The sequence below is a fragment of the Silurus meridionalis genome, chromosome 3 (genome assembly GCF_014805685.1).
Source record: "Silurus meridionalis isolate SWU-2019-XX chromosome 3, ASM1480568v1, whole genome shotgun sequence".
NCBI classification, from domain to species: Eukaryota; Metazoa; Chordata; class Actinopteri; order Siluriformes; family Siluridae; genus Silurus; species Silurus meridionalis.
In genome coordinates, this window is record NC_060886.1 from 31,708,243 (window position 1) to 31,733,861 (window position 25,619).

The 25,619-nt window shown below is 41.0% G+C and overlaps 2 protein-coding genes and 1 long non-coding RNA gene across 4 annotated transcripts in view; 2 read left to right on the top strand and 1 right to left on the bottom strand.

The window, feature by feature from the left end:
• Nucleotides 1–6,987: 6,987 nt before the first annotated feature.
• On the top strand, nucleotides 6,988–23,600 carry gpm6bb (glycoprotein M6Bb). Of its 2 annotated transcripts, none has more exons than XM_046840449.1 (7): nucleotides 6,988–7,144; nucleotides 17,233–17,419; nucleotides 18,075–18,231; nucleotides 18,640–18,799; nucleotides 19,083–19,156; nucleotides 19,616–19,681; nucleotides 21,829–23,600. In XM_046840449.1, exons 1-7 carry the CDS (start codon nucleotides 7,141–7,143, stop codon nucleotides 21,976–21,978), a joined length of 798 nt encoding a protein of 265 aa, XP_046696405.1. In that variant the 5' UTR covers nucleotides 6,988–7,140; the 3' UTR covers nucleotides 21,979–23,600. The 2 variants fall into 2 exon arrangements, with proteins under 2 accessions (XP_046696405.1, XP_046696414.1); XM_046840458.1 differs by lacking the exon at nucleotides 21,829–23,600 and adding an exon at nucleotides 19,925–21,033.
• On the top strand, nucleotides 10,000–17,206 carry LOC124380010. The gene is made up of 3 exons (XR_006924568.1): nucleotides 10,000–14,519; nucleotides 15,265–15,394; nucleotides 15,549–17,206. It is a non-coding gene; the product is annotated as an uncharacterized LOC124380010 (long non-coding RNA).
• A 1-nt stretch (nucleotide 23,601) lies between the features above and the next one.
• The window catches only part of ofd1 (OFD1 centriole and centriolar satellite protein), an 11,115-nt gene continuing 9,097 nt past the window's right edge, over nucleotides 23,602–25,619 (bottom strand). The window contains 5 exon segments of the mRNA XM_046844946.1: nucleotides 23,602–23,980; nucleotides 24,575–24,639; nucleotides 24,737–25,006; nucleotides 25,099–25,247; nucleotides 25,494–25,535. Of these exon segments, the coding sequence (XP_046700902.1) occupies nucleotides 23,935–23,980; nucleotides 24,575–24,639; nucleotides 24,737–25,006; nucleotides 25,099–25,247; nucleotides 25,494–25,535 (572 nt within the window). The 3' untranslated portion in view covers nucleotides 23,602–23,934.

Genomic DNA, 25,619 nt, shown 5'->3' on the forward strand with positions numbered 1-25,619 from the left:
GCTCTTTACTGAAGCTCAACTTCCAGCTGATGAAAAGAAGCCTGAACTAAAGCAGGATGCTGCCACCACCATGCTTCACTGTGGCGATGGTGATCTTCTGCTGGTGTTCACACTAACAATTATATTACAAACGTATATTTTTTATCACGAATTTTTCAAGTTTATTTGTTCTTGAATGTTTTTATTTTTAGCAGTGTGTGTGTGTGTGTGTGTGTGTGTGTGTGTGAGAGAGAGAGAGAGAGAGACTGTTATCATATGACTATTCAGAGCACATTATTGTTAAAGAACATTTATATTTGCATAAAACAGCAGGCGTAAACCATCATTAGGGAAGGAAGGATGAAATAGATGGATGTGTTGCCATGGAAACAGACTCCTGCATCCCACAATCCCCTGCGTACCATTTGCACACGCGACACACGCTTCTGAAAGCCCGTCCATGTGGGAGTCAGGATTCCTGTCTTCTGAGAAGATAAATCAGGAGGTGCCATGTTCCTCTTTATAATGTGCATCAGAGATTTAAGCGTTGGTTTGTGTCCTCGTACGGATCGATGAAACAGATTTCTACAGACAGGCGGCTTTGTGCAGAGATCGACCACCTGGATATCATAATAACGGTGTGTGTTATGTGTGTATCACTGAGCCAGTGAGGGTGAAGAGCCATCAGGGGATCTGCAGCTGGCTTTATGGAGACACTTAAAAAAGTTGCACAACCTTTTCTTGAAGTTTTATCTAGAAGGTCTTATGACTGGTCAGGCTTTGTGTTTTTATCCAGATAGTAAAATCACATGTAGAAAAACAAGGATATGAGGAACAGAAGGTTTCAAGGTCACTAGACATCTTTATGAAAATGCCCCTGGCTGCAGTTACAGCAGCTTTAATTGGCCATTAAATCCTGTACCATGTGACCTTTTGCCTACTGTCAGCTCCAGACGTCTGTGGGAGGAACAAGAACATTTCACTTATTTCCCAGTTGATGCATTTCATCTGTAAGTCTGTACAGGACTGATTTTATTTGATGATCTTAATGCAGACTGATTTAAAAGGAAATCTTCTGTTTGATTACACCAGATGGAGAAGAACTCCATTATTAGATCAACAGAAAAATACCCAAGTGTTCAATTTGTTGCATCATTACAAATGATTAATATATCCATCAGTTAGAAACATGTGAAATCTCCATGAGATGCTCCTGCAGTGAAGGTTGAGATTCTCCGCCACATTTCTTCGATTTGATCTGCAGCTGAAGTTCGAAATCCATTCCAGACGAATAAATACGATTCTGTAGCAGAATGGCCATCGTGTCATGGTTTATTGATCGCTGTGTTCAAGCGACGTGGCGTTGCATAATGTGGAGCGTGACACACTCCTGAACGTGGCTAGTGTCCATCACCGTATCGATTCTTCACCATTCCTAAACCTCCTTAATGAGACGGCTTTAACGTGGAAGACGTTTGGTTTTAAAAAGTGAATTCAAATGGAGCTGAATGATAAAAACACGGGTGTTAAAACAAGAAATCAGGACCAGAAAATCTTTTGTTTGAATCTCAAATATCTCAAAATAATTTTTATTGAGAAAACAGTCACATGGGGAGATACAACACAGAGGATAGGAGACCAGCAGGACCTGGAGTCAGATCTCCAGCACCAGGAGGATTATAAACTGGTCCAGGCCACAGCAGAACTTATTATTAGATCTAAAGTAGAAGCTGAAAGAGAGACTCATCTGATTCCCTGTTTTACTGCATCAGTAACAGAAATACACTCAAGGCCAGTTTATGCAGTAGTTCATGACAATGAGGACGTAGAAGTTGCAGGTGGCAGCAGTAGGAAAGAAATCACTATTACATCCACAACAACTGAATCCATATGCACACTATACTGGAGAAACTCTCTGTTTGTGGGACAGAACATCTGCATCATTGTCTAATCTTCCTGCCTACACTTTTATGGAGGTCCAGTGGTCTTTGGGCAATTTCACCAATTTAACTCATTGCCCTCCAGAGTGAAGTAATGCTCCATGTCACCTTGTGTTGATTGTAGGAAGACCATAAATAACCAGGTGAAGGATCACTGCACTTAGCAGGGTTTAGACCACAGTAACACCATCTGCCTCAACTAAACCTCCTGGAATTTACCTGATGGGCTTCAGACTCGTTCTTCTGATGCTCATGAAAACAAGGAGGTTAGTGAAAGTGTTGAGTATGAACTCAAGATTGTCCAACTAGACCATGCCGTGGTGATGCATCATGGACCTGATCAGAATAGAAAGTGCTCAAGCACCACCCCCAGGGTGAGAACCTGATCTTCTGCAGTGAGGAACTGCTGCACAGATCAGAGCAGATGTAATTTCATCTTTAGATTTCTTGTATATTTATTATATAAATGTGTGTAATGTTGTTATTTGTGTGATTTAGTTTGGAATGCAATGCAGACATTTGTCATCTTTTGTTTTTGTATATATTTTGTTGTTATTCTGACGGGTTTTTTTTCAGTTTCTGGTTTAGCCACTCCCACTTATTTGAATATGGGCGTGTTGAGACCTGCTCAGGCAGAAGAAACTGTCATCGTAGACATTTCAGAATAAAACTTGTGTTAAAACGTTGAAGGTAACACAAGAAAAGGCATAACAGATGTTTATGGATGTAAATACGAGGATTAAAATGATTTCCTGTTTTTTTTTTTTTTTTTAATACATTTTATAATTAAATAAGACTCATTGGGGTTTTTTCCTGGAGCTTGTTTCTCCAGCAGATGAACTATGGTGAATCACAGATGCAGGAGCAAAACAACTTTGTCTATGGCTTTGATCTCATTCACCACCTTCAGGAATTAGTCTGGTCTCATCACACACTGTTTAGAACATTGAGCACTTCTCATGAAGATCAGACTTAAACCCAGATCAACACTTTAAGGGTGATGGGTCTCTGGATGGTGCAGGCTGTCCAGAAGATGTGCATGTAGAATAGTTTCGAAATGTTTATGTTGTAATCAGTCTGGATATTATAAAGCTGTTGCTGGGGGGCAGGAGGCAGAACTTCCTGGTGAAATATTCTCAGCTTTTTCTCTTTCTATCAGTAGGCAGAGCTGAAGTGCACAGCTGGAGATCTGGCAGGAATTGCAGATTTTATAGGGAAATCCCTGCTGTGGTCCTGCACATGGCCAGTGCAACTATTGCTTCTGCTTTAGCACTTTATACTTCACCACTTTATTACTCTTTCAGGTTACCTTGGTTACCTGACGTCTCCTCGTTTCTCACTGCTAAACCAGCCAGCTGCCGTGCGTGAGTGCAGCTCAGATGAGTTCTCTCTGAATGTGAGTGTTTGTAGGACACATTGTATGAGCAGGTTTGGGGAGATGATTGGTCTCACAGCAGGGCTGTGGTATTGATTAGCTGATAGAGCGAGTGAGCGAATGGCCATAGGCACATTTCCAATAATTCACTGAAAACAATGTCATGAGCTCAGTGTACTGCTGTAGATTCAGATCCAGACCCAATCAATCTGCTAATCCTTTAATATTAATCACGTACGCGACACGTGAGTTTAGAATTTATTTATAATTGTAGATATTTTAACGTTTGCTTTGCTGTTTGTTGCTCCTGATGATGAATTCACACACATGTAATGTGAATATAAGACGAGATATAACTGGGAAGCTTTGAGTTGAATCAGGACTGTGGTCCATGTGCTCCAGGTGAGACCTAAACGCTTTAGAGATCTAAAATATGCAGTACATTGGCATCTCATAGGTGCAACGTCTTACACGTGTCCTGATGTGTTCTTTCAGATCTCATGGTCCTGTTATGTGGGAGAACCTGGACTTCAGTGGCTCGCTTGGATTTACATTTACCGCATTTTTGAGACGTTCTTATCCAGAGCAACTTATCTTCTTTATACAACTGAGCAGGTGAGGATTAAGGGCCTTGTTTAAGGGCCCAGCCGTGGCAGCTTGGTGGTGGTGGGATTTGAACTTAAGACCTTTTGATCTGAAGTTCAACACTGGGCTACCACTTCCACAAATACATGGATAACCATGTCATGTTGAAGAATGAGTCACTTGGACAGAAGTTTCTTATTTTTCCAAATCAGTTAAACTTCTAATATACACATGAATAAACAAAACACCACATACCATTAACCCTGAAGCTGAGACGGGACTGGATATCTGAGAGTGAAGCAATGGAGATTAGACCTACATGCCTCTCAGCTCTCTTTTAAAAGCCCAGCTATCCCTGTTTAACATTCCGTTAGCCTCCATGCTCTAGATGGTGGACCTTTGTGTTCCTCCAGAATGCCTCCAGGTCTTTAATAAATACTAAATCCCCTGGCAGCTCTGGGAATTCCCAGGTGGACCATATCCAGGAATGGAGAACTGACAAGTCACAATGTATGTCTTTTCAATTCTGGGTCTTAAGTGTAAATTCCCACTCCATACTCAGAGCTGGAAGAGGTTCTCAGTAAAGCCAAAGCCCCCTGAGATGTGAACCACAACACAGTCGATTTTATGTGAGCAAGTAAAGTATATGTGATGGAGGCTCTGCCCTTGGTGTGTTCACCCCTTCATCTCACCTGCCACTAGGATCTTTAACCTTCAGTGGATTAAAAGTAAAATGTAGATATCTCAGTATCTGCTGAGGATCTGCACATCACACTGGAAATACACTGACCTTCTCTTATAGCATGCTGAACTCTCCCCCAGTTTTCTCAACATTGCAGTCCATACGTCACCTCGAGTCCTCGTTTATTCAGCTTCCAGCGGAGAAGTTAAAGAGCTGATGATGATTGCAGCATCCATGATAGAAGAACAAATCCAAGATCATCATGATGACTTCGAGCACAAGGTTCAGCGAATCCTAGGAGAATTTTGTGTGTGTGTGTGTGTGTGTGTGTGTGTGTGTGTGTGTGTGTGTGTATGTATGTGTGTGTGTGGGGGGGGTGTTATTAAACACAAACATGAAATTGTGACAGTTTTGACTTTGTGGGGACACGTTATTTATTTTAATTCATCATTTTTTAGATGTCTCTCTCAGTGAGTGGGACTGTGTAATAAATGTAATGCAATGTGTGTGTGTGTGTGTGTGTGTGTGTGTGTGTGTGTGTGTGTGTGTGTTTGCATGTTTCCTTCAGGGAGTCATTCATATTTGTTTCATTTCCTTCTCCTTCTGGTTGCTGTGGAAACACAGTGCTCTTCATAGCTACACGTACCACCTCAGAGTCGCCTATCTTCACCACACACACACACACACACACACACACACACACACACACACACACACACAGCTCATGAATCAGACCAAAACTAAAAAACAGTGTCATTTAATCTGTAAATGTGATTTTTTTGTTATTTTAAGTGAAAATCTTTCTTACACAGAAACCCAAACTGATACTGAGCTCTGGAGCAAGTCTGAGGAGGAGAACATCAGCATGGAGATGAGTAGAAGAACACTGACCTCCCCAGGATAATCACCACAGGGCTTCTGTAGCTGATGTAGCTCAGAGTGGCTGAGATACACCTCAGAAGCTCAGAACACACTCTCATTACTCGTGCTTTATTGACTGTAGTGAAGATCAGAGGAAAAGCGTCAGTACATTGTGTATGTGCTGAAAATGAGTGAATACTGACAGGTGTAATCATGTTCTGTTCCAGCCTGCTGATCATCATCATCATCATCATCATCATCATCATCATCATTGTAATTGTTGTAATATTAGACCATGTTTTCTGACTCGGGTCGGACTCAGGGCCCGTGTTCAGCTCGCATCTCCTCAGACACCTCAAACCCAAACATGGCGTACGTATCTCTGTAAACACACGCTGGATTTCACACCTCGTTATGTTCTGAGTGAAATCTGTCTGAACCCTGTCCCTGTCCCTGTCCCTGTTTACACACATCCAGTGTCTTGTCTTGGACACGTGAGCAGACGTTCACCGGGGCTTTCAAAGCAGTGATACAGACAGTTCAAACCTGATTTATTTGTGACTGAGAGTAACAATATGACACACACACACACACACACACACACACACACACACACACACACACACACACCTCATTTACACCTGTTTTACACCTGTATCAGTGGAATCCAAACATAATCCATGGCCTGAGTTTGGATATGTGTGTGTGTGTGTGTGTGTGTGTGTGTGTGTGTGTGTGTGTGTGTGTCATCTCACACACGCAAGTCATTTTTAGCTCGCCGTAGGGCTGTAAACATTGTTTCCATGGTAACAGGGCCACGGGAGCATCAATAAGAGGATTGCAGATTTCTTGTGATGAAGATCATTAAAAACACACACACAGAAATCAGGAATGTAACGAGGCCGAGTCACTTGTGTTTCCCTTCAACACTCATTAACACACACCACAAATGAAGTGTGTTGTTATTTGGTGAGAGGTGATGAGGAGTGTAATAGACACACACACACACACACACACACACACACACACATATAGAGGAGTGAACCGGATTGAGTTTCTGAGACAACAGCAGCTAATACTGTGTTAGGAGCGTGTGTGTGTGTGTGTGTGTGTGTGTGTGTGTGTGTGTCTGTTCTCATTACTCCCTGTGAGTTGACGCACTTATGCCCCTGTGTGGTTAAATACACACACAGCAGCGGTAACACACACACACACACACACACACACACACACACACACACACACACAAACGTGCTGCCCTCTGCTGGTCATAACAACACACGACAATCACTGTGTGTGTGTGTGTGTGTGTGTGTGTGTGTGTGTGTGTGTGTGTGTGTGTGAACACACTCGTGGGTCGTTTCTGAATCACTTCTTCTGTCTCGTTCGGGAAACGTGTCTCCTCATTCCTTCCTGTTCCTGATCCTCCACAGAAACTGTTCACTCAACTGTGATCTGGTCTGAGAATGTGTGTGTGTGTGTGTGTGTGTGTGTGTTGGCTGGGGAGTTGGGGGTCGGGGGTGGGGGTTGTTGGGCTGGGAGAGGGGTGGCTGGCTTCAGGGGTGAACAATGAGGGGCGTGGTTGTTCCAGTGTGACGTCAGAGGGAGTCCTCCTAAAGCGGCCGCTTTCAGTGCACATACACACACACACACTCACTCACAGTCTCACACACTCTTCTGCTGTTCCCCCTGCACAGAGACACATCTGAGGAGTCACCATGGGTATGTAGAGATGTTTATGAAATTGTGTCTCTCTGTATTTAGTGCATTAGTGTGTGTTTGGCATCACGTGCACGCGCACGGGGTTTGTGATCCGGATTAGAGTTCTAATGGAATAACGCGATTAGGGACGAAAAGAGCGAGGGGATGCATGCAACACACACACACACACACACATTCTTATTGAAGTGTGTAACTGTGCATGAAGTCAGGAGAAAAAGTTCTCCCACGTCTCCAACTTCTTCACCTCTCTGTTCCGAGATGATCATGCTGCTCCTCAGAACCCAGTGAAGATGTGTCTTCTCGTGCCCTGTTTAATGCACTTTGTAATAATAATAATAAAAAGCTTAAAGATCTAAATCCCACATGAGCGCATAAAAGTCTTCATCCGCGCTCCGGATGTTCAGGCGCGCGCGCGCACTTCCACGGTCCGCGTGCATTCAATCCGGATTATATACATGCAGATGGACTTTTCCCACTTTATTAATAAACTCAGGATTACATTTTGAATTTGGGTAGACCAGACTGATGCCTCCTTGAATCAGGATGTGGAAATTCAGCATCTGGAGTTCAGTTTATTCCAGATGTGCGTGTTCGGGATTAGTTACATCTGGTTTGGTAAATTCTGGATTTTTCCTTGAATATGGATTATTCACTGCGAATTTGTTTGACCATGTTTGCACAGTCAGAGGGTCGGTCGTCAAACTGGAGGTCAATATCACACACACACACACACACACACACACACACACACACAAGCAACTGCATTTTAATCCAGAAATGCTTACATCTAAATAAATTCTAAATGATGTAATTAGTCTAAATTTGTTGTTGTGTTGTTTGTGTTGTTGTGTGTTGTTTGTGTTGTTGTTGCTGAGGGATTGTGGGATATGATGTGAGCGGTGCCACATAAAGTCTTCAGCAGGTTTAAAAGGCTATAAGACTTTAAGAGGACTGTGAGTCAGATGGGGTAAAGCAGTCTTGTGTGTGTGTGTGTGTGTGTGTGTGTGTGTGTGTGTGTGTGTGTGTGTGTTTGTTTGTTTGTTTGTCTCAAGTTGCATCTTTCTCCCTCGTCTCCCATGTTCCTCAGAGTTCCTGATGATGATGATATCTGGTGATGGTTGTTTGTAAGTGATGATCAGGACGTCCATGTGAGACACAGTCATGTTCCTGTGTACCTTCTTCACTGTGGTCCGGACGACATTTTAGTGCTGAGAAAATGTCCATCGTATGAACTCCAGACACAGCAGGGTCTCGGAAACTCTTACTCACTCCCTCTCTGTGCTGTTTACACACACACACACGTGCACACACACACGCACACACACACACACACACACACGCACATGCACACACACATGCACACACACACACACACACACACACACACACACACACACACAGTAACAGTCATCACAGTGTTTGGCCATGTCTGATTTGTTGATTTATTGTTCAGACTTGTTTTTCTTTTTAATTTTTATTAAATCCAGAGATTCTCTACATCCACATTAGTTTCCATCAGGTTCTGAGCTGAAAGTCTGCATGCTGCTTTGGAGAAACTGTGTTCAACAGGGTTTACTCAGAGTTTTATAGCAGGAGATCTTCCACTCCGACACATGTACAGCAGACCTTCATGGAGCTGCTTTGTGCCCAGGAGCAGTGTCATGCTGGAACAGGTTTGGGTCTCCTAGTTCAAGTGAAGGCATAATTCATGCTCCTGCATCCACAGATATCCAGTGCAATTGTGTGAGAAATCAACCAATTAATCGGTTTTGCTGATCAGCACCGAAAGATCGGCATCATGATTGATTGGCAAAAGTTGAAGGTCTTCACCCATCGCTTGAAGATAGTCAGGGACTCTGCTGTTCAGACATGTAGGGGAAGTTCATCCCACCACCTCGGTGCCAGAACAGAGAAGAGCCTTGACGTGTACTTCATTAAAAAAAATATTTCATATTTCAGTGATGTTTGTAAGTTGGGGTCAGACATGATTCTTCACTCCTGAGAGTTAAGGGCCTTTGTTCAGGGGCCCGAAGAGTAACAGCTTGGCAGTGCTGGGACTTGAACCCCTGACCTTCTGCTCAGTAGCCCAGAGCTTAAACCACTGAACCACCAATACCTACCCCCTGATAATACAGGTCTTGATAGTCCAGCTTCCGTCCACACCAGTGTTCTCAAACGTCCTTCCTAAAACCATTCATCTGCAACTCAAACACTTTTACATTCCAGTAGTGTTCATGAGGAGAAACGTAAGAACCATGGTTTCCTTCAGCGAATCGGAGCTCTGGGTAATGAGGACTTGGAGAGCAGATGTTTACTGCTGTCATAAAATACAATCCAAACGCTGACGTTTTCCACTTTACAGACGTCCTCCATGTTGGGAATAACCTCAGCTTTCTTGGGAGAAATTAAAATGTAGGAGGTGAATTTTCAACTTTCATTAGTCATATGTGAAGTGTGTGTGTGTGTGTGTGTGTGTGTGTGTGTGTGTGTGTTACAAGATGACTTCATTATACAAAAAACACAGTCATGGACAGCACTAATGGAACACACACTTTTTCATGTCACTCTTTGTACAAACATAAAGAGTCAGCGTCAGATGCTTCGTTTTGTTCTGCCTGCACATTTCCAGAAAGTCCTAGATGGGAGACACACACACACACACACACACACACACACACACACACACACACACACAACAATATGGAGGTGATTTCAGGATTGGATGAAAGTATGTGTTGTGGAAAGCCAAAAGGGTCAATGTTAGATTTTCTGTGTGTGTGTGTGTGTGTGTGTGTGTGTGTGTGTGTGTGTGTGTGTGTGTGTGTGTGTGTGCGTGATTGTGTAACCCATCTGGCCATATTACAGTTCCCTTATTATTTACCACTCCACTAGTAGTGAAAGTTTTGGGCTGGTTAGATTACCCATGATCCTCTACACTTTCACTGTATTATCTAATTCGCTTCATCTTGTGTGATGTAGAGAAGATGTAGATGTTTGTGCTCTTCCAGATGCATGGTGTCTTCATATATAAAACCCAGAGATATCAGTCCTTCTCACATCACTTCCTGTGCAGCAGGACGAGCGTTAAATCTGCACTCGGGGGACGTGGAGAGGGCAAGTCACTGAGAAATCATTCAAATGCAGCCTTTGTGAAGCAGCTTGAAAGCTTGTTGTGAAGGCTCTGGGTTCCTGGCCGAGTTCCCACAGAGGACACTTTCATTTTCTACAGACGGCTCTTTGTGCTCGACTCGTTCTCCACTGCTGCTACTTCAGTAAGACAAAAAACACCTTCCTAACCACAATATCAACTTCATCTGCACCCCGAACGAGTGGAGATACCAGACCTACGTGGCTTCACGTGCCAGTCGGGCCGTGCAGAATGAATTTCAGACACCTCTTTATAGGATAAAAGTGTTCAGTGAGACAGATTTGACCTTCAGCAAGTTGGAAATGTTATGATTCAAACCATGTGGAGTTCAGTCCAGAGGATCTTCATCAACACACCAGAAAATCACCACAGAAGCAGATTTACTCCTCACCATTGGTACTTTCAGTCTGTGTGTTGAGCTCAGAGCTGCTCTATGAGGAGCACATGTTCTCAGTTCTTTCCCCCAGTTAAAAATCCTTCTCGAAAAGCAGTTTTTTTCCATCCTGTTACATAACCCGAGTGATTCACCCTTTAGGATCTTCTGTGATTCAGATGCATGTGATGTTGATTCTCCAGTGAGGAACGAGGGACACCAGAGAGGAACTGCTGCAGGACATGAGTGAAGAGCGTGTAACGAGAAGAGTTCAGAAGCATCACGCTGTTGAAAAGTCACCTCGCTTGAGTTTGGATGAGAATTTCTCACATAGCTAGACGTTTTTCTCCAGATGGATGGACAGCTGCAGGAAACTCAATAGCATGCAGGTCCCATGAGCACAGCAGGCCACATTAACCACTGCACTGCTGAGGAACACAAGCAACAGCTCAAATACTCCAGTCTGGGAAAGTTGTGTAGGCTGAACTGTCTGAAGATCCTGCTGATCATTCAGGGAGAAAATGCCAGGACCTGAATCTGATGTTCTCAGAGCAGATGAGCAGATGATCTAATGCCAGCTGTCTAATAAAGAGAACTCATACAGGGAACAGAAATAATAATACTGAACATTTCACTTCCTTTCTAAAGAACGATTTCAAGGTTTTTCCATGTTGGAATTCCATTAATTCGTTTTATTGTTTATTCAGCTGAAAAAAGTGCAGCATGCTGGAAAATCCACACGTATACCGAGGAACTGGTGAAGAGGCCAAAAGATCAACCTGATGCTCCCACCAGCATGCTTCACTGAGGAGATGATGATCTCAGCAGTGTTGGGTTCCTGTTCTGAAATGATGGAACATGTTTACATGTATCCAGAAAGACTTTTATATTATTTATATGCTTGAGCAGTGGAGGGTTAAGGGCCCTGCTCAGGGGCCCACAGTGGCAGATAGGTGGTGCACTTCTCATCAGCACACTTTTATTCTGGTTTAGAGAACAGTGATGGTGTTTATATGATCAGATAAAGTATGAATTACCCTTGTGAGGTCTGGATTTGGCTTTTGTCATTTTCTTCTCATCCGATTCACAGCTTTTAAATATTTTCCAATAGAAAATAGCAAACGCTTAAATAAAAGAGACGTCTACTTGTTCAGAGCTTGTTCTAGTGCTGAAGATCATCTCGATCATAGCGTCAGCCTGAACAGCTGCGTCTGAACACCTCCGAGACGTTCCTCACAAGCTGAATGATTCTGAAGCTGGTTAAAATGTCAATCGTTGTTTTTGGGGAATGAACTTGACAATTTGACAAGTAAACCCAAGAAATGTGGTCTTTCAGGCGACAGATCAAATGCTAGCTAAGCTGCTGGTCTGGAGCCAGAGGAGGGGCTTTGCCAAAGATCTTGGCAGATCTGTAAGGTTTCACACGCCAACACACACACACACACACACACACACACACACACACACACAGCTTGTGTAGTGAAGCATTTGACTCAGAAGGAAACTCTACAGCTTCTTCTCAGCCAAGCCAAACCTCTGAGTGCCTGCCTGAAAAACAACTCCAGAGCAGAATTCGCTCTGATTCCTGTTTCCTTCTCAGCGTTGCTGACTGAAGAAGTTCCTGATATGTTTACTCAGTTACCATATCGATGCACTTAAACACTAGCTGCGGTATGAACACTGGGTTTTGGACTTTGTTTTTTGGTAACATGGGCCACAGCAGCATGTGATTCAGAGTTTCCCTCGTTTCAGTCCCTAGTGTTCGCGCCAGAACTCCACGACTGTTCGATGCAAATCCTCTGTAAACCGTCACATTCTTCTGAAGATCTTCACATGACTGATGGTACTTTCAGTATAAAGTTTTATGGAGAAAGATTTGAAATTTGTTTAAATCGAGTATCCATCCCATAATAAGTAGAAAATTCTCTCCTTAGTTGTCATTAAGAAATTAAATATTTATATATGTTCAATCAATATCCTGTCCACGTCGCCATGGCAACAGTGGTGAAAATTCCCACGCGCCTGGACATCCATTGTTGGCGGTTCACATGCTTCAGCTCTAAAGGGTCTAAGGTTTGAGAGATTTAGGGTCAAAGGTCAAGAGAGTCAGGGTCCAGGCTGAAGAGTGCAGCTGATGTGGGTGTGTTTCTTCCCACAATGGGATCAGCTGGAGACGCGTCGTACGCTTGATGATGAAGATGAAGAACCCACTGAGATACACAGATTCATTCCCCAAATAGTCCTTCACTTTCTACATAATAAATGTTCTGCTTGTCACTGTTTGGAGATTTGTTTGATAAAGTCACAATCACGACTCTCAACGCCAGGCTAATGGAAGGAAAGCTAACAACAAGTTCTCACTAACCTGCAGCACTTACAGGAAACAAACGTTTATCATCTGCAGAATATACCTTTTTAAGTAGTTTATTTATTCCAAACATCTTTACCTTCTTACTGCAACATCATTCACTTGATTCATTTATACATTACTGATGAACATTTAAAGTCTCAAAAAAGTTCAGACCTTCAAACCATTTTCTTTTGGTGTCACCAAATCTAAAAGCATTAATTCTCTAACCTCCAGGATTTCTTCCTGCTTGTTCCTGGTGTGAATGAGCTCAATAGGGCAGCTGTTGGATTTCATGAATATTCAGAGGTTCAGTACGGAGATGGAGATGGAAACCTGGGGCCATGACTTTAGGTCTGTGGAAAAGAAGGAAAAAAGAAAAGCTTATTCTGAGTACTGCTTTAATGGTTTATGGAAAACGAAAGCAGAACGTGAGAACATGTGTGAAGGACATTATGGTCAGCTGTGTTTGGATGTGCTGATGCACCTGCAGGATTGAGGAATTTTCAGTGCACTTTTATTGTTCTAGAGTCGAATGTAACTCACATTTTTTATTAGAATATTTATAATATTTAGGTTTTGACATTTAAAAGACGTTTTTGGGTTAAAAATAAATCTGTAGATTAATGTTACATTATATCAGATTTAAATAACATACATGTTGATTTTATTTTAATCTTCTGGTATTAACTTTAAATAATATGAATATGGTCTAATGCTCCTAAACCAGACCTTCATCGCTTCACACACTTTTTTGATGAATATGGACATCTAGTTTTTAAATTACGATTCTGATTTGCACAATGAAACATAAATATTTATTATATTCAGTATGTTCATTAGGCATTTTGTAATATTTAGTATATTTAATATCTATATGTGTAGTTTTCATTATATTGAGTATTTAGGAAATAAAGTATTTTTGGTTCTGGGTGAAAACTTCTGCAGTGTTTGTTGGTTTTTGGGTTGGTGATTGTTCTCTCTCCTTCCCAAACTCCAAACATGTGATTAGTGGTGTGCTGAGTCAGCGTTCTGGCTTAGCGTCCATTTACTGAGCCGAGTTTCACTTCATGAAGCAAATATCCAAAATGGGTGATGTGATGAAATTCACAGTTTCCTGAATAAATAATTCTGACCAATTTCTCCTCTTTTTTCTTTTAAATGTATATTTGCTATGGATCCTGTACAATTAGATATTTATACAAATCTGATTTATTGGTTTAAAATTATATTAGTCAGCAGCAAAAACACAATTGGAACCATTTTCACAAAATAATTTAAGATTGTGGCACAAAAATGAGTAGACCCCAATGAATGTGTGAGGAGAAAACATTCACCTGCAGATGAGTCTGTTTAATCATCACACAGGTGGTCATGAGATAATTGGTAATTAAGAGGTATTTAAGAGAGAAAATCCACTCCCCTTTAACACTGACAAAAACAGCTCCACGTGGAAAAGAAATGTTCTAGAACCTGAGAAAGAAAATCATTTCTTCTACAAAAAAAGGTCACGGTTATAAGAAAATTAGTGAAGAAATGTTAATGAGTTTGAATACTGAGTTACACTCCATGAAGCAAAGATATAAAAATGGGTCATGAATAAGGACCAGATCTCCAGTTCTCCTAAAGATCTCCAGTTCTCCTAAAGATCTCCAGTTCTCCCAGCCATGGCTTTTCCTTGGTTGAATGTTTGAAGTTCATTACAGAAGCATTAGATACAGGTTCAGGTTATTGGCTCTGTAGATATCAGGGACATTCATAAAAACATTAAAAAATCCAAACTTATGGATTTGAGAAGAACTCTGTAAGAGACACTTCTTCTACTCTGGCAAACCTTTTCTATACTTCAGGTGGCTTGAACACTATCTTCAGCCAGACTGGGTCAATGTAAAACTATTTGTAAATAAAAATGTGTGTGCACCACAGTGACAGAGTTTAAAGAGAAAAAACAGAGTTTCTATTTCTCTTGCCTGAATATTTCTGCTCTAATTAAATCAGTCATGACGTCTCTTTAAAATATAAATCCAACATGCTGAAGCTTTGAGATGATGTCCACTTCACTTGGTCCACTCAAGTTCTTCATTAGGACCAAACTGTTTTTACTCAGAAAGGCTGCCATTGTATTAAAGAGCATTTAAAGGAAAGGGAAGGAACCAGAAGGAAGTTCTCACAAGGAAACTTTGACCTTCACTTGAAAACACGTGCAACAGTGCAGACTTTAAACATGAGCTTTTATTTTTATCATTCAGCAGAACTGAAATTAAAATATCAGACACTGAGGATAATTTTGCTCCAGAGGAGGAAATGATGATGAAGAGGAGGAGATGATGATGAAGAGGAGGAGATGGATAACTCTCTCTATGTTTATAATAAACTCCTGAGGTTATTAATGCCTTCATCTCACCCTCATTTGTCATTTTCCCATTTAAAATCAGTTTTACACTGAGATAATAACGTGGATCTCTGAGTCCCATAGTAACTCTGTGTGTGTGTGTGTGTGTGTGTGTGTGTGTGTGTGTGTGTGTGTGTTTTGCAGGACTGTAATGACGGGGTGTTTTGGCAGAATAATTGTGTTTTTGTGGTCTTGGTTTGGCTGAGACGTATGTTCTCCTCTGTCTCATTATATCTATAGGTATAGGGTATATTTGTTTTATTGAAGAAGAGAGGCTCAGGTTTCACGGCTTCTCACGTGCTAATGGTGGAGCCAATCGAGATTAAACCCGGGGATTTCTGAGGAACGAGACATTTTCTGGATTTTTATTTTTTCAGGTCAGAAAAATCGCTGATTTCGCACATTCTCGAGTAATGTCAGTGCGACCTTCACGCCAAATAAATAATAGAAGGAAAGATTTTTAAAGAGGAAAATGGATGACTGTTGGAAAGTTTGAATGTTTTAGTATTTCAGCTTAACCCTAACACCCTAACAGTACACCTCAACAGTACACCCTAACAGTGCATACAGCCTGACCGTACACCTTAACAGTACACCCTAAAAGTTATAGCCTTACAGTACAGTGTGTGTGTGTGTGTGTGTGTGTGTGTGAAGGTTCATGAGAAGGTTCCCCTGCTGTATAAAAAGGTTTTTTGTGTGCTTTTATGAGTGAGTGTGAGCAAGATAATAAATCCAAGCCTTTCCCTTGTAATGACTAGGACACACACACACACACACACACACACACACACACACACACACACACACACAGCCATAGTATACACTTAAACTATGCAAATAAATACATTTATAATTTACAATGGATGATGCTAGTTCCTCACACTACACAGAGTAGTTTTGATGTGCTGGTAGATAAACGTGTAGCTGATGAGAAACTGGACGACTGCCTCATTACATACTGCACACCTTCCAGCATTAAACATACACGCTAGCTAGCAAACCATGCTATGTGCTAATGAGCTAATAACGACCAGCTGTGGACATTTCTAAGCTAAATTTTAAAAGATGTAGCGCATTCGGTCTCTCTGTGTGTGTCTGTGTGTCTCTCTCTGTCTCTCTGTGTCTCCGGTTTGTATTTAACGAATGTGTTACAGTCCATATGGTGACCATTTTACTATTGTGTTTGTCTGGGAACATTTTACTCTCACACACACACACACACACACACACAATGAATTGAAGAGGCCCTGGTTGTCATTCATAGCATGTCTCTCACTCTAGCAGCAGTGTGTGTGTGTGTGTGTGTGTGTGTGTGTGTGTGTGTGTGTGTGTGTGTGTGTGGGAGAGAGAGAAAGAGGGAGAGAGAGAAAGGGGGGTTTTTGGTGGATGAGGTTTTAGCGACTATGGAAACAGTTAAACAGAGAAAAATGAAGGTGGAATAGAAAACACACACACACACACACACACACACACACACACACACACAGTTGTTCAGGACTGCTGTGTGAGTGGTGGTGAAAATTAGTTGTGCTGCTGTTGTGAGGAACATCTGACTGTGTTCACCTTCACACTAATAATCTGATGTGTGTGATCTGATGGAGATCAGACTTTCCATCGGATCATCAAGCAGAACAGTTTGATAACCTGAGAATACATAACTGTGTGTTTCTGTTTATGTGGATAATGACGGTTACAGGTTGCTCCCATCACCATGCTTCACCCTGGGGGAGGGGTTTTCTGGGTTGAGGTTTTTGTCAAAACTCAATGTGTGTGTGTGTGTGTGTGTGTGTGTGTGTGTGTGTGTGTGTGTGTGTGTGTGTATCTGCAGGTTGCCTGGACTGCTGTATAAAGTGTTTAGGAGGCGTTCCGTACGCGTCTCTCCTGGCCACCATTCTGTGTTTCTCAGGAGTTGCTCTGTTCTGTGGATGTGGTCATGTAGCTCTGAGCGGCACTCTCTCCATCCTGGAGAACAACTTCTACAGGAACTTGAGTGACGCCACCATTCTCACTGACATGTAAGTGTGTGTTTTCCAAACTCTTGGCTATAGCAGGTTTAGACAGGAAATGAGTCTGTGGAGGACACAGTGTCTTCTCCAGCTGTCTCTGCTCCTCCTGTCCTCAATTCCATTCATCTCATCCTAATCTCTTGTCCTCTCCTCCACATCTACACTAATATGGACGGATTCCATCAGCTCTCCACCTTACTATATATGGCGTTTCATCTTTTCTAGCACATCATCAGAGACTCCTGAGTCCCAGGATTTCTCTCAGCTCTGTCTGGTTTACGACTCAGATTTATTCTCACGGAGTAGAAATGTCTCAGACGGGGTTCAGCTGCTGTCTGTTTAAATAAAAGCAGCTTGTGCAGTTTGTTCACCTATAAAACTCCTGCACTGAGATTTAAGATAATAAATATAAACTTCTCACAATAACTTTTTAATCCGCATTAGTTTCTCCGTATTCCTGATATTATTACATCACAATCTCCAGAATATGCAAATGAGCCTGTACAGATCTCAGTGATCGCCATAGCAACCAAAAAAATCACTTATACAAATACTACATTTCATTTCTGCTGTTTGATTTTTTTCTCATTATTTAAATGTTTTTGAACGCCTCCAGAGAAGTGTGTGTGTGTGTGTGTGTGTGTGTGTGTGTGATCCTCTCCAGGATTTATCTGTTACAGTATGTGATTTATGGCATCGCTTCGTTCTTCTTCCTCTACGGGATCATCCTGCTGGCTGAGGGTTTTTACACCACCAGTGCGGTGAAGGAGCTACACGGCGAGTTCAAGACCACCATCTGCGGCCGCTGTATCAGCGCCATGGTAACCATCTTAAACACCTCCACCTTCCACAACACATGACACCCCACCCCCAAACCCCCCCGCCACCATCTCCACCCATCTCCACCTTCCACAACACACCCCACCACACACTACCTCCACTTTCCAGCACACACACACACACACACACACACACACTATCTCCATCTCCTCTATGGTTTCCTGGTAGTTATTAAAGTTGAACAGTATGATGATAAATAAGGAAAGTGTTTACGTTGGTTTGCCCACGTTTCCAGCTGGATTTTCTCCTTGGTCACTAGTTAGCATGATTACAGTTTCCTCACTAATTTACTAACAGAATAAAGAGATTAGACGTAGCGTAGCTTCACAGGCGTAATTATAAAAACAATAAAAGTCTCAGATCTTTTATTTCATGGTCCTGTGTTTCAGTTTGTGTTCCTGACCTACGTTCTTGGAGTGGCTTGGCTCGGGGTTTTCGGGTTTTCCTCCATTCCAGTGTTTCTGTTTTATAACATGTGGTCAACATGTGTGTCCATGAGCTCCAGCTCTCCGGCTAACTCCTCCGTGTGTGTGGACATGCGGCAGTACGGTATGGAAAAACGCAACACAGTATATAAAATTACATTTTAATGATTTCAGATGAAATAAACTATTTTATTAACATTACAATTGTTCCTGAATAAACCAATATATTTTAGATTTATACAACACAATTTAAACCACCGCCAGTAGGTGGTGCTGTAGTGCTGGAAAATTAAACTGTGCTGTTATTGATATTTTTGTTCTGCTTCATGAAAAAGCTGCATTTTTAATTGTAATAATTTATGATTTATGATCGTTTATTTATGAATTATTATTGCCGTTTTTGGCAGGTATTATTCCATGGGACGCGTCTCCGGGCGTGGCCTGCGGTTCGGATCTTCAGAACATGTGTAACTCCAACGAGGTATTACAGCAGACGTGATATTAAACGTGTGTACGTGGGGTTTAGGGAATAAATGCCTGTCCTGGCTGCAGTGGGTTGCCAGATTGTTGTGGGAATTACAATAGATACAGTTATTTGTGTGTGCAGTACAATCGTGTAATATTGTAGCTACAGTGTAGAGTTTACAGATTATTGTAGTAGAATGTAGGAGGGATGACAGTAGGACGGGGAGGTGGTGGATATCAGACTAAATACCAGGATGTTGGGGGGTTTAAAGTATGTGTGTTACTCCTTGCCCAGATGTTCATAGGTTTTTATGGTTTCTCCAGAAGTTCTATTTTGTCATGGTACTTGAATGTTCTCTGTATTATAGCAGGTGTGAAAACTTTAAAGATTTTCTGCCAGATGTGTTTTTCCTGCAGGAGTTTGTTCCATGTTGTCTGGAAAATACAGAGCATGTTTATTTCCCCTGTGTTTCAGTTCTACCTGTCCTACCACCTGTATATAGTTGCATGTGCTGGAGCCGGAGCTACGGTCATCTCCATGGTAAGTGTTCATGCAGGTGTTCATGCAGATGTTTGTGCAGGAGGTGTTTATTGATTTACACTTTCATCCTGAACTGTTCTGTTCTGTTCTTCGTGATGTAACAGTGAGAAGAACGTCTCAGCGCACACTGAGCTCAAAAACATTGAGATGAAAACTCATTATAACGCCTTATAATGACTCTGATTCTTATTTATTTATTTACTTATTTATTTTATTTCTACATTTCTTCTGTTCCTCCCCCAGTTCATCTTCATGATGGCTACCACTTATAATTTTGCTCTTCTGAAGTTTAAGAGCAGAGAAGACTGTTGCACTAAGTTTTAAACTCACACGGAAATCATCATCATCATCATCATCATCATCACAGACCAATATATAAATACATGAAGTAAAAACTGAAAAGAATCCAAAGCGTAACTGATACAGCGTGTAAATATTGAACTCTATTGTTTTAGACCAGGAAGCTCAGCTCGCTCACACGCTCTCCAGCTTCCTGATGATCTTACACACCACTACAGATATTATTTATCCAAAAACTAGCAGAAAATTAAATCAACGGATTTACAGAAAGGTTTAATAAACCTCATGCTAATTTCTCACTTAGCTTTAATGTAGACGATGAGCCAAGAGGTTTATTAACACTGCTTAGCTAATAAAGCTAACAAGTTCTCAGTTAACACACACACACACACACACACACACACACACACACGCCACAAAACCAGGCTTTGTTAAAACTACGAAAAAAAGCTAATGCAGTCCTCACATGTGAGACAACAAGCATATATTCAAAAGATTTTCATTTAACATTTAGCATTATGCTAACTCCGGACTGATGTCTCTTACACACACACACACACACACACACACACACACAACCAAACACACACATGCACACACACATGCACACACACGCACCTCACTCAGCTTTTTTACTGCAAAGTTGACAGGTCTGTGTGTAAGATGTGTAAAATATTAAAAATATAACACTAGCGTGGAATTTAGCATAAGTTAAGTGGGCTAAGCTACATTTTAGCTATTTGTTAAAGCATTGTATGCTAGCTTTAGCTCAGTGCTACGCAGCTAATTACAGTAACTGAGTGCTAATACTGCACCATTTGTTCAGTTAGCAAGATGTTAGCTTCTACAGTCTGGCGATTCAGATTAGGAGGCTAAATCATAATAATTATAGCGTGTAAAAGCAGAACTGTCCCCTCTGTGGGGACGTGAGGCAGCCAAGTGCTCTCTTTATTTGCTTGTTTTTATTAATGAACGTTTAATCCGTATCTTCTGAACTCAAATGTAGCCTTTTTTTCCTCTGACACAAAATAAATGCTTTGTTTATGAAGCCATCATCTGCGTTCTCCATCATCATTTCAGCAACGTTTATTCACCATCTAGACGATCAGTAACGAGGCTTCGTTCACGTTCACGTTCACGTTCCTGTTCCACATCACAATGTGTCCGTACTAACCATCTGCTGCCACCTCGCCTCGCCCTGCCTTCTCCTTCCTCCATAACATCTTCCACCTGTTACTGATTTAACATGCATCTGTGTGTGTGTGTGTGTGTGTGTGTGTGTGTGTGTGTGTGTGTGTGTGTGTTTATTATTGAGTAGGGTTCAAATAGTCCTCAAAAGTATGGGAATACCTGCTTCTTTAAACCTTGTGGGGACATTTATCAGGTCCTCATAAGAAACGATTTTGTCACAGAGGCTGTGGTTCCTGTGTAATGCAGGTGTACGGTCCCAATAAGAGTAATAAAATAAGAGTGTGTGTTGTCTGGCCGAGTGACTGCAATGTTGCTGTTTATAGGTTGTGTAAGTTTAATCATTAGGTGGTTCAGGGCCAGAATAACAGTGACTACATATAAATACTAATATTTATATTATGTTGGGAGATAGACCTGTGTGTGTGTGTGTGTGTGTGTGTGTGTGTGTGGCTAGCTTGTTGTGGGTGCTGTTCCACCTGTCTCTCTTGCTTGCCATCGTAACTAAAACTTGGATGTGTCTTTTATGTTATGTGTGAATGTACTGAGCTTTTCTTGCACTGAGTGTGTGTGTGTGTGTGTGTGTGTGTGTGTGTGTGTGTGTGTGTGTGTGTGTGTGCTTGCTCTTGGCCGTGGTTAACAGCTTCTCTCTCTCTCAGATCCACTTCCTCATGATCCTCTCGGCGAATTGGGCGTACCTAAAGGACGCAAGTCAAATGCACACGTACCGAGACATCAAAACCAAGGAGGAGCAGGAACTTCAGGAGCTCCAATCAAACTCCAAACAGTGCCTCAATTCCTACTCGTAAGGATCCTGTTCACAACGGAGCCGAATACCAATCAGTATAAACACGGCCGACAGCACAAAGCTAACTAGCACTGCTGCTAACACCTGTCTGCCTGTCTGTCTTCCTGTCTGTCTGTCTGTCTGTCTTCCTGTCTGTCTGTCTGTCTTCCTGTCTGCACTAACCATCACGCTGGAGCTGATGCTCTGTTTGTGTCTTGATGCTGTTCAGTTTGTAACTGGGGGTTTTGGAGGGTTTGTGGGTTCTCGGTGATCACATTTATAATTCAAACTGTTGCACTTTTTTAAAACAGGACACAAATTAAAAATTTCATTTGATAAATTTGTAGAATGTCTTTGTGTGTAAAGAAGGATTTAGTGATTAAGTGACAACATGACCAGCATCATGTCCTACAAAACCACCACACGTCCCATTCATCCCTCATATTACACAGCTCTAGATTTATTTTAATCTGAATCTTCAGTTTTCTTGTTTGGGAATTTATAATAAATAAATTAATTAATTAATAAAAAGAAATGAAATCACAGCGATGTGTTAATCACTGCTTGACTCATTTACACACGGAAACGAATGTAATTATTCTGAAAAAAAATTAATATCCATTATTTTATTACTCTGGTTTACAGAGACAAGCAGCAGAGAAAGATCTCAAACAAATTCAGTAATAATAATAATAATAAAAATAATAATAATAATAAATAAATAAATTAAATAATTAATAAAAAATATCTTTAAATTCCACTTGGAATTAAAAACAGTAGAAAATTTTGCTCAAGTTACTAAAATACTGAAAAAAAGGATGTAATGTAGTTTATCAAAATTATTTGATTAAATTAAATAATGGAAACGTGCAGTTTATTTACACACAAACTTTAATAATAAATCATTTGACAGAAATCATGTGAATTTCAGAACAGTGTGAATTTCAGTGTGATAAAGAGATGAGCTGAACATTTCTCTCCGTCTGTTTTTTTATGAAATAAACTGAATTACTGTACCCCTCGTTGTTAGAGGATATTTTTCTGTATGTATTTCTGTATGATGATCTGCTACAGGTGAAATTATGCGTCAGTTTTTAGAACAATTAGATCATTTCCAATCTTTAAATCTGCAACTTTTTCCATTAAAATGTTTTTCCATTAAAATGTTTGATACTGAAATGTTGTAAACTTGGGGTGTGTTTGGATTGTAGAGTTTATTACACTTTAGTTTAGTTTGTGTATTGAACTGTTCAGGTTCAGGCTGAAGTGCGGGTCATGTTCCAGAGTCGTGTTTCAGGCTGATGCTCCTCACAGTGTATTTTTATATCTTGATGTTTAATTAGAAGATAAATGTTGAGCTTTTTTACATATAAAACAGTTTGTAGTCATTTGTACTGACGGATTCAGTAGGCAGTGTTTGCCTTTTTACTCTTTTATAACTGTTCACTTTCTACAGCTGTGTGTGTGTGTGTGTGTGTGTGTGTGTGTGTGTGTGTGTTATTAGGAGTGAGAGTGGAGGACGAGTGTGTGGTTACATTAGAGATTTAATTGTAACATCTCTGTACCTTTATTCCAGCTGTTCATCACTAAACTTTATTAACCTCATTAGAAAAAGTGTTTTTAATAAAAAATCGATGAAAAACACTGATGTTCTGTTCTCTTTATTCAAAACACTAAATTGAACAAAGTTGTTTTTCTAACCAACAGAAAAAACCTTTATATATAAATAAACACAAATAAATCTACAGGTGAATTAACAGTTTTTATGTGTAAGTTTTATATACAGAATGTAATTATGAAGACAAACAGTGATGATTAATATTAAAATATTAAACTACAGGTTTATTTAAAAAAAAACTTAATTTTAATAAATAAAAACATCACATAAAACACACAAATTACTGAATAAAAAAATGTGATTATTTCAATAAACTGCAAATAATAAGAACAAAAATCATAAAACTGATCAATTATGAAATCACCAGAAATCATCATCAGCTTCATCATGGGGAAAAGCAGTGATGCTGCAGAGAGAGAGAGAGAGAGAGATGGAGAGATGGAGAGATGGAGAGAGAGAGACACTGGGGTTAATTTAATACATTACTGTTTTAATAATAATAATTAAAATAATAATGAAGATTGGTAAGTGTACATGCTGTACTCAGATCAACTAAAAAAAATAAAGTAATAAGTGTGTAAATTTGACCGAAGGACACGCCCACTGGTGATCAGGACACGCCCACTGGTGATCAGGACACGCCCACTTTCATACCCTGTACATGTGAGTGAAGATTGAGGGGGAAATTCAAGTTTTCTCTCCTGTTAGAGTGCAGGGGGGCATTTATTTATTCACACAGGGGGACACAAAACAACCCTGCAGATCTACTGAACAAATATACTAATGGGTGTGGCCTCTTCCTAAATGACTCCACCCATCCTCAGGGCACAAGAACTTACAGAAAGTGTGTGTGTGTGTGTGTGTGTGTGTGTGTGTGTGTGTGTGTGTGTGTGTGTGTGAGAAAGTAAAGAAAAATGTAACGTGTATTGTGTCTGCATTGATTCCACACATCTATGCACCTGGACACACACACACACACACACACACACACACACCTCACCTGTCGTCCTTGTGATCAGACAGCACTATTGGTTCAGGACTCTGGTCCTCGGACTCGTCTTTCTTCTGAAAAGAAAAAAAAACGCTTTTGATCACATACACTGATGTCTTCAGTGTGTGTGTGTGTGTGTGTGTGTGTGTGTGTGTGTGTGTGTGTGTGTACCTGTTCTCCCTCTCTCTCTCTCCCCTGCATCACCAGCAGCATGTATTTGCGTAGTGGATCATCCTGAACCTCCTTCATCTCTCCATCTGCTTTCTCCTCCACTTTCCTTATCTCAGTTCTCTCCTCTTGGTTTCCTCCTTCACCCACCGCATTTTCCTCCTCCTTCATCCTCCTGTTCTTCTTCTCCACTTCCATCCTCATCCTCTCCTCTTCCTCCTCCTTTCTCTTCATCTTCTCCTTTTCCATCCTCATCCTCCTCTTCCTCCTCCTCCTTTCTCTTCATCTTTTTCCTCATCCTTCATCCTCATCATCTCCTCCTCCTCCTTTCTCTTAATCTTCTCCTCCTCCTCCTTTCTCTTCATCTCCTCCTCTTTTTCCTTCGTTCTCTTCCTCTCTTCTTCCTCCTTCATTTTTTTCTCCTCCTCCTTCTTCATCCTTTCCTCTTCCTCTTTTATTCTCCACTCCTTTTCTTCCTCCCTGTGGATCCTTTCAGCAGTAGACTGAAGCACACCTAAAGAAAGAAAGAAAGAAAGAAAGAAAGAAAGAAATCACACACAACATTTGCTACCAGAAACTGGAAGTGTTTTTCAGCACTAACTGGATCTGATGGTACTTCTTGTTGTTGTTGAAGGAGATCATGTGCACTGTATCTCAACACTCAGTAGCTATTCGGGTCACATGCTTATAAACATCTAGTTACAATCTGATCAGTGAGAGTGAGAGTGAGTGTGTGTGTGTGTGTGTGTGCACGACTCACGGTGTGCTTCCTCCACCTGATCTTCTGAACTGTAGGGCAAATCTGCAAAACAAAAGTTTACTGTTGTTGTTGTTCTTCTTCTTCTTCTTCTTCTTATTATTATTATTGTTATTATTATTATTATTA